Source organism: Artibeus jamaicensis, unplaced genomic scaffold (genome assembly GCF_021234435.1).
Source record: "Artibeus jamaicensis isolate MK-2021 breed Jamaican fruit bat unplaced genomic scaffold, CSHL_Jam_final contig_332, whole genome shotgun sequence".
Classification (NCBI taxonomy): Eukaryota; Metazoa; Chordata; class Mammalia; order Chiroptera; family Phyllostomidae; genus Artibeus; species Artibeus jamaicensis.
In genome coordinates, this window is record NW_026521788.1 from 23,427,680 (window position 1) to 23,437,026 (window position 9,347).

General features: G+C 47.7%; 1 protein-coding gene across 2 annotated transcripts in view; it reads right to left on the reverse strand.

Moving 5' to 3' along the window:
* PSAP (prosaposin) overlaps positions 1-4,784 on the reverse strand; it is a 30,492-nt gene extending 25,708 nt beyond the window's left edge. For both annotated transcript variants that reach the window (XM_053663871.1, XM_037130537.2), the window contains exon 1: positions 4,674-4,784. In XM_053663871.1, the coding sequence (XP_053519846.1) occupies positions 4,674-4,713 (40 nt within the window). In that variant the 5' untranslated portion in view covers positions 4,714-4,784. The remainder of the gene's footprint in view (positions 1-4,673) is intronic.
* Between the last annotated feature and the right edge of the window lie 4,563 nt (positions 4,785-9,347).

Genomic DNA, 9,347 nt, shown 5'->3' on the forward strand with positions numbered 1-9,347 from the left:
AGGCCTCCAGTCTGAGAATTCAGGTCACCAGGCACCCGCCCGATCTGCTGGGCTGCTCTGTAGAAACTGAGTTTGGCTGCCCGGAGGGCAGACTCCCGCCTCCCTGCTACCTGCAGGTGACCACCTAGCCTGGTTTGTGTTCCAGCCCAGGAATTGTGTTCAGCACACATATTTGTAAGTCAACTTAATTTTGTTTTATTAAAATTATAGCATCTTTGAAATGAAAGACCCCAGGAGATATTACAAAGTCAAGGACAGAGAAGGGTGGCTGTGCTGGTGGGACTAGGACATGGACAGACACAAGATGGTTTTTGCTCACAGTGTAGCAGCGAACCTTACAGTACTCACTACACCCAGGCCCTGACACACTTGCTGCAACCCAATTAAACAGAAATGATTACTAACCCCGCTTTCCAGATGAGGAAGCAGTTTCAGTAACTTGTCCAAAGCTGTAACAGCTGCTGTCAGCAACATGACAAACCATTCCACACGACCATCTCAGTTCCATCATAAAGAATTACAAATTCCACCAGAAATGAAATTTGGATAGATTATTATTCAGTGCACACAGGCCATTATGCAAGGCATAATTCAGGTTATTTTCTGGAACTTCATGGAACAAAAAGTAAAGCAGTTCGTGATGGGGGCTCAAATGTTGGCCAAATTTTAGTTTCAGGTAATACCTAATAAGCTTAGTAATCAATGCAGGTAAAGGCTATTTACTGTCCCAGGTACTGAAGGGAGGACCCGCCCTGACTCCAGGAGATCACAAACAGTTGCACCTTCCTGCCTCAGGAGGACTGTAAGCCTCACGATGGTATCTGAGCCATCGTCCCCCAGGGGGAGATGACCGCCGCCCAGGGCGAGAATGCTGGGCAGTGGTCAATCCAATTAACTTCTCCCTGAATTCCAAACCCCTTACCTCCATTTTTCTTCTCCTTATAAAAAGGGCCACTTTAAAATGGAATTGAATACAGTCTGTTAGGGTGCAAAGCTGCCTCTTCTCAGATCCCCATCCATCTGAGTAAAGCCCCCGTAAAGATTCGATCCCCGTCCCTGCTGACTGGCTCTGGTAGGTGACAGGCAGCAAGAATGCCTGCCTTTCCTGTTTTGTAAGTACTTCTGCAGCAGCCAAAATCTTCTATCCTTATCACTATATTTATCATTGTTTTAAAATGGTTAAAAAAATAAAAATAAATAACAGGCAATATAATTAGCATTCTCTTCTGCTGATTTACAGAAAATCTAGAACTTCCCTGTGGTGCTGGCAGGACGGAACAGGACCCAGAGCAAGGCCTGGAGCCTGGCACCCAGTCTGCCCGGATGCCCGTGGTGGAAGGCTGCCTCCAAAACCTCGGCACCGAGTGGCCTGGTGTTGGCCGTGAGAGCTTCCCATGCCTTCTTAGACAGGTTCCCTGGCCAACACCACCCTGTCCACACTTACTCTTTCCCATTGTCAAGTGCCAGCTGGCCATTCCAGTTTCAGTTAAGTTCAAGTTCTCCTTCACCAATCTAGAAAAATCCAGACCACTCAACTCTCCCATACCCTTCAACTCTCATAGGAAGTACTAGATACAACCAGTCAAATGTAAAGCACTTACCAAATACTTAATTGGTTAATACAAATAAACCCTTCATAAATTACATGATTTACAGACTAAAACTGACTACTGACTGAAAACAGATAATTCATCCAAAACTCCTGGCAGGTGAGAAATGGAACTCTGTTGATATTCAGCAAAGTATGACATAAATTCCTGTCCTGCATCATAAAGAGCGTAGCTAGCAAATGAATATGTATTTGTACATAATAACACGGTCCAGCACCCCTGGGGGGCCTCCCAGCCTGTGCCGCCACACACACGCTTTACACACATCGCCTCACCAACACGGGCTAGCAGCCTGCTTCCGCCCGAGGAGTAGCCCAACACCACTGCCTTACTGCACGTATGATTCCTTTACAAAAGTTCAAAAACAGTAGTTACATCTTCACACCTATGGTGCTAAACTAAGACTAATTAACAGTTGTTCCCTTTGGGGCAAGTGAAACAGGGCAGTGAATGGAAAGGCGGAGGGGACTCTGGACGCTGCTAATGCTCTTTTCCTTGACCCTGGGGGCCGCACACAGTGCAAACGTTCACCCTGCGTAACTCACCAAGTCGGACCTCAAATGTGCATGTTTCCTATAGGTAGGTTACAACTCAGTATGTCTGTAAAAAAGTTACGGAAGGTCGGCGTTACTGGAAGGCTGTGGAAAGAGCGAGCACTGTCAGGAGTCCTGGGTTCTGACGCGACTTCTCCAGTAAAGGGCCTACGATTCGGGGGAGTCTCTTTTCCGGGGCCTCGGTGTCTTCATTCCTCACAAAGAGGTGAGATTAGCTTCTCTCCAAGCACCCTATCACTTCCCTTTCTTTCTGAGGTAGGGAAATGGCAGGGACTACTGGAGAGGCAGAAAACAACTCAGAAGCAAGTGTCTCTATCATGAGGATGTCATTCGAACACAAACCGTAAAGCTTCTGCACATTCCAAGGGACAATGTGCTGTACGGCAGGGCCGTGCTGGAAGGGCAAGTTCCAAGCACCTCCCGGGAGCAGATGATCGCTGCAGTCACGACATACCTTCATTAACAACACTGATGTTACTAAAAATTTTAGAAATAACACTTCCTAAAAGGCACAGTGGGGCCAGAGCTGTCAAAGTCAGTCAGCATCTATACACTGTTATCAGCATGACCTTGGCATAGCCCTACAGGCCTGGCAGCAAGGTTAGAACATGGCAATTATAACACATTCCCATTTACCCAAGTATTCAAGGAAGCGGACCTCTTGGCTTCCTTAATATTCCGGTACACCATCTTCCTGTACATACCAGAAAAGGATTCTACATTTCCAAAGAATCAATTGTGTCCATTTAGGATGATTTGAGGGCAAATGATTCGAGGATTCTTCTGCTTAAAAGATTTTATTTATTTTTAGAGAGAGGGGAAGAGAGGGAGAAAGGGAAACATCGGACCTGCAAGAGATACATCGATGGGTTGCCTCTCACAGGCCCCACACTGGGGACCTGGCCTGCAACCCGGGCCTGTGCCCTGACTGGGAATCAAACTGGCAACTTTTCGGGTTCACAGTCTGCCGCTCAATCCGATGAGCCACACAAGCCGAGACAATTCAGGATTCTAAAGGTCTTGTGAGGAGTGACTCACTAAGAACAATCATTTGATACTGGGGGAAAAAATGTCCTCAATTGTTCTCAATCAGTAGAGAAAACTTAGGGACTAGCATTAGTTTATTACACCGACCATGGAATAAAAAGCAGTTATCAATCCCAGCAAGAAATAAATTTCTTCAGGAACTATAAAACCAAAAATCTTTCTTTATAAGCAGATCACCTTTCATAGTCTAAAGTAAAACACGTTTAAGAGCTTGGTTTAAGGTTAAGACACACTCTTTAGAATTGCTGAAGGCGAACACGAGGAAAAATATCTTAAACCTATTTCATCTAGAAGTATCTTCTTAATTCTTTGTTGTTTCATCAACTCTCATCCATTTTGTCACTGTTTATTAAAACGCAGATGGCTGCATGATAATCAGAATGGGGATTATTAGCCCCTAAACTATACAGCTAATAAACAAAAGTTGTCGAGGTGGGCCATGAAGACTAGGTTTATTTCCCTCAGTGGGCAGCTATCTGACAACACCCAAAGATGGGGTCCTCTCTGCACTTACATTAAATTCTGGCTCGTGACTATCAAACTACAGAACTTAAGATTAAGTACTCAACCTCACTCCTTTCCCTTTACCTCGACGATTTAAATGCGCTTAAGGTGTGAAGGCAAGAATTAGGGGAAAGAGAAGGTCGCAACGACATGGGGAGGGCACAGGGCCCCTTCTAACCCCAGGAAGACAGTGTAGTTTCCTCCGCGTTTGCCTTCCTCGCCTGTGGTGATTTTTACAACCAGTACTATTTCGGGGCAATAAATAGATGTAAGAATACTCTTGTGCACAGCTACGTCTTACCTACTTACACTTTCCCCAAATGTAGGCCACTGCTAAAACCGGCCAATGGCTATGCAAAGACATTTTAAAGTAGGTGAAATGAGGGCTCCATTGCAAAACCATCAGGATCGCAAAACCCCGTATCATCTTCAAGATGTAGGCTCAAGAGTACATATATATGCAAAGATAAACATCAACAATGATCGTATAGTGTACTTTTATGCTCCCTGCAACCTCAATACTTTTAAAAACTGGGGAAACTGGGGCCAAGGGCCAAAGTGCGTCCAGCTGGATGGGGCTCCATTCCATCTCAATCACGTGAGCCCAGCAAAGCGCAGCTGCTGCGGGGAACACCCTACGGCTCACCCTCAGAGCTGGAAGGGCAGGGTGGGGGCAAGGCCCCAACTCGAGCCCTGAGGGAGCGGCCGCCCGCCTCACCCAGACACCCCAGGTCCCAAGCGGCCGGCCCGGGGGCTTCTCCGCCTGTCACCCAGGCAAGTGCCGCAGCCCCTCCGCCGCGGAACAGGTACCGGCGCTGCGCACACGCCTGCGCAGTGCACGGCCCTCGCCAACCCCGAAGGGGGGCGAAGGAGCGAGGCCCCATACGGCCCGCTCCGGGACGCGCAGGCCGCGTTCTCCGGCAGACGGCCTCCCCAGGCTGCGGATCCCAAGGCTTACCCGCGCCCAGAAGGCTGGCCAGGACGAAGAACGAGTACATGGCGCTGCCGGACCCAAAGTCTGCAATGCAGAGGGTCAGCTGATCCTTCACAGATATAAACCTGCACCCCCCCCCACCCCGAAGCGGTCTACTGCGCAGGCGCAAGCTCCACCCAGACCGGCCCAGCCGGTGCCCAGCCAGAGCCCCGCAGCCTGACTCAGCGCTGCACAAGGCGCGTGCGCGAGACATTGGTGGCGGCGGGGCGGGGCGGAACGGAGCTGGGTGACCGGGGCGGGCTGGAGGAAGGACAGGGGTGGGGAGAACCTGTCGTGGAAGGTTAGGCAGAAGCAGTCAAAATGGAAACTAATAATTGAATAAATCAGCGTTTGGAATTATATATAAAATATCTTCTAAGTCTCTCATTTTTCTTAGGGGTCACCATTTTCTATTATCGGTACCCTTTTATAGAAGATAATCCATGCTCAAAAAGGTTAACCGACTTGGAGTGCTCAGAGTTGGAATTCGAACTCACCACTCAACCCACACTGTCTCCTAGATGATGTTTGTAGTATACACCTGGCGGGGGCAACGTGTAGCTTCATTCTGGGCCCTGTGTTCCCTCTTAATATTATACATTTATAATCACTTTTCTTTTCCATGACTCCCAGACAGGCTTTTCGGTATTAAATACACTCCATCCTAAGGTCCTACCATGGTCTGTCCGTGGACTTGGAGGGCATGGAGGAAAGGGATTGAAGAGTAACATGGAGAATAGTAAGTGTCTCCGCCATTGGAGAAGGGAACACGAAGTGAAGTCTGAAGTTGAGACCCCTGCTAAAACTTGGCCAGAGGCCTTGTTGAGGAAAAAAGAGACTCCACCCTGTCCAGCCCTCCACCCCCACCCCCAGGGACAAGTACCTACCAGCCCCAGGGAAGGAAAGGAGGAAAATACCAGCAATAGGGCAAACCCTTAAAGGTCAGTTAGACCCATTCCATCATTGTGCCAAAGAGGAAGCAGGCCTAGAGGGGGAAAGACATTTATCAGGGTCACAGCTGATGTGTTCAGGTCAAACCCCAGGATTCCATCCACTCCTACAATCTGTAACCTCTCTTAGGAACAGCTCACTGACAGGTTTCAGAGTCTCTGGCTCTCCTCTTCCCCCACCACCCCCACATTGCGGCTTTTAGTTCCCACTGGGGGGCTGGATGGGGAAGTACATAGCACCACAGTGGGCGATATGAAAGGACCGAGCAAAGTTGGGACCAGGTTTAGTCTAAACAGGATACCTCACTGGTTGGCCTCAATGGCCGGATGGAGACTGCATGGCTGCCCCATCTGCAGGCTTTCTGAATCATGAGGCAGACCACCCGACAGCCAGATAAACACAAGGGAGTTGAGGCTCTAAGATACAGGCTCATCCCAGCTCCTTGCTGAAGGAGCAGGCAAAAGGTCCCTGAGTTTCATGCAGAGGTAATGAGAAGACTCCAAGCCAAAAGAGGCTTAGAGATCTTCAGGTCACATGCTCTCATTTTGGTGGAGTTACTGAGCTTTCAGAGCGACTTAATGACAGAACCTGAACCAACCACGACTGTTTTAATACCCACCCACACCCCTATCTAGAGCAGTATGTCAGTGTTTTTGAGATGAACCTTCACTGCCTTTCATTTACGTACCTGGAACACAACAGTTATACGTTCCTTCATCCACCTCCTTCCCTACAGGGCAGAATTTTCATAAAGAATAGAAAAGCAACATGTACAAGTTCTGTCCAAAAAGTATCCAGGCATGTAATGCAAAATAGAGACATTTATTGACAAAGATACAAGAAACATTGTACATAGGACAATGACACCTCAGTTCCCTTCAAAGTAGGTACCTTGGGGCCTCACACAGCTCTCCCAATTGCCTTTAGCTGACCTGTCACATTTTCCTGAATCTCACCGACATTCTGAAATCTCTTCCCTTTCAAAGGTGATTTTAGTTTTGGGAAGAGCCAGAAGTCACAGGTCACCAAATCTGGGCTGTAGTGGGGCTGAATCACCTGGGTGATTTTTGATGTTTCACCAAAAATTTCTGCATGAGACGTGAAGCTGCCAATCCCCAGTTGCCCATACCTGCAGCCTTCTGAATTATCCCAATAGTTTCTGCAGAGGACTGTTCAAGCTTAACGAAAAATTTGATGCAGATTCATTGTTCTACTTTCTCAGTCATTTCAAATGGGATGACCACACAAATTCGCATGCTCACTCAATGGCATCCACAGCCCCCACTGACTAGTACAGTGAAGTCGTCATTGTTCACACATGCGCATTCCAGTCCATTCTCCTTGGCTGCTTGGTTACATGGATGTTGTGTAAATTGTTCTCATTATGTTAACAGTGGTTTGACTTTTTCCAGACAGAATATATATATATATATATATATATATATATATATATATATATGTATATATGTGTGTGTGTACATATATACATTCTATAGAGAGAGAGGATTTGTATGTGTGTGTGTGTGTGTACACACACATACACACACACACACACAGTAAGGAGGTCGTCATAACTTTTTACCAAGTCAGTAGGTGCTTAAATACTCTTAAAATACCCTCCTAAGCATCTATGCATAAGCAACAAGATCCATGAAGCTATTTGGACCCTTTGATCCTGTCATACTATTCCTAGTTATAGACCCTCCAAGGAAATAATCCAGAGCTAAGGATTATTTTCTCCAAAGAGTTCATGGAAGAGCCCTGTATAGCAGTAGACACTGGAATGATTCCCAAATGGTAAACAGTGATGGGCCAAGAAAACCAGCCTGGACTAAACAATGACACTCAAGCACCTTTGGAGCGTGAAGCAGAAGCAGCAGGTGCTGAGGGAACCACAACCCCCCACCCCCGGGTCCCTCAGAGGGTACCAGACACTCAGTGAGAAGAGGAACAGAGGAATAGAGGCGGGGAGAGAGTGTGCTGACTTTGAGTCAACTTGTCTTTGCACTATGTCACTCATTACAATATCCATGTTACTTTGTACTTTTTAAAGAAAATAATTACAGGAAAATTTACAAAAGAAAAGAACATCCCCTTTATTTTCTCCTGTGGGCTCAGGTTTTCAGGGAACTGAAAAGATAATGTTTCCTCAGAAACATGAGCCACACCGAAGATCTGGCAGAGTTCCCGATGGCTTTCCAGATCTAGCCCCAGTTCCTCATGAGGCCCCCCTCCCAGTGTCTGACATCTCTTGAAACCCCCACCTACCAGCTCCCCTTGATACTCCCCTTGCTGACTCCAGAGGGCTTCCGTTTGTTACCGTTTCTGCAACTGACACGTGGCCCAGACAGCTGGCGGAACAGAGGCACGCACTGTGAGAGCCCAGGATACCTGCTCGGCGCCAAAGCGCCACTGCGGCTCCTCCAACTCTGGCCGACCCACCCCAGCACTTCGTCCTGCCCTGGAAAGGCAACCCCCATCCCCAAGCAACAAGCTCAGGCGCCTCTCCCTCTCTCCTCTTCCTCATCAAGACTTCCGGCCTCGGCCTCCCTGCTCCCCTGTCTGTATTCGCCCTTCTGCCTAGTCTGGACCCCTCAGGCAACCACTCCATTAAGTCTCGGCCCCTTGGGAGGCCCTCTCCCCATAAAACTTCAGTCACCCCACCAGTCAGCTCCCAGCTTCTGATTTCTTCTTTCTGCCTCCCCCAGCCCTGGGTTGCCGGAGAAGCAACCGTGCCATCCAGCCTGCCCAAGCCCTCTGTGCTACTCAGCACCTATTTCACCCTCCCATGTGGCTTAGTCTGCTATCGCCTCCTAGTATCATTCACCTCTCTTCCTTTGATCTTGATAGTTAGTAATCAAACCCTCTGTTTCTGGCTGGGCACATGGCCACTCAGAATAAATACTACATTTCCCAACCTCCCTTGCACCCACAGGACTTCATTCTGGTCAATGAGATAAAAGAATAAGTTCCAGTTTTGTGATCTAGGTACTGTTCTTAAAAAGGAAGAGACACATCCAGTGTGTGTATTTCACAAATAGTACTGACAGGACACTGGCCATATTGCTGAAGGAATGTTCTGGAAGGTCCCCACTGAGCCAGGTGTTTGCCTTGGAAGGGTGGGTGGTCCCTGGAGATGAGCGTCCATGAGTCAGCTGCTATTTACCAGCTGGTATAAAAGTATTTCAATTATTTTACCACTGATACAACTCTACTGATCTGTACCAGCTAAGTGTCAGTCCTGCCTACAAACTTTTTTCTTCTTTATGCTGCTTGGGTTGAAGACTAATGGCAGGAGCTCAAGCATCCATCCTGGACCATGAGGTAGAAACCTTGTTGAGGATGACAGAGAAACAAGGCAACAGCCTGATCCTTGATGATTGTATCTGCTCTAGACACTCCACCTCCAGACTTTGTGTGAACACACCCACATCTTATTTAAGCTCACTCTACAGCAAACTTAACTGTCATAGAAAACTCAAACCAAACATTTCAGATCTTCTTGATAATGCTCAAGCCTTGGCCTCATCTTTACCTATATCACTTCCTATCTGATCTCTTCCCTTCTGCCTCTGACGAGGAACTGCCTTTTCTTCTCTTTGTGAGACTCAATTTTAGCTGCTAAACCCTCCTGTGCTTTTGCCGATCAGTGCCTGAGACCTCCAGCCAGAACTGATACTCTGTTCATTCTTTTCGTTCATTGCCCAT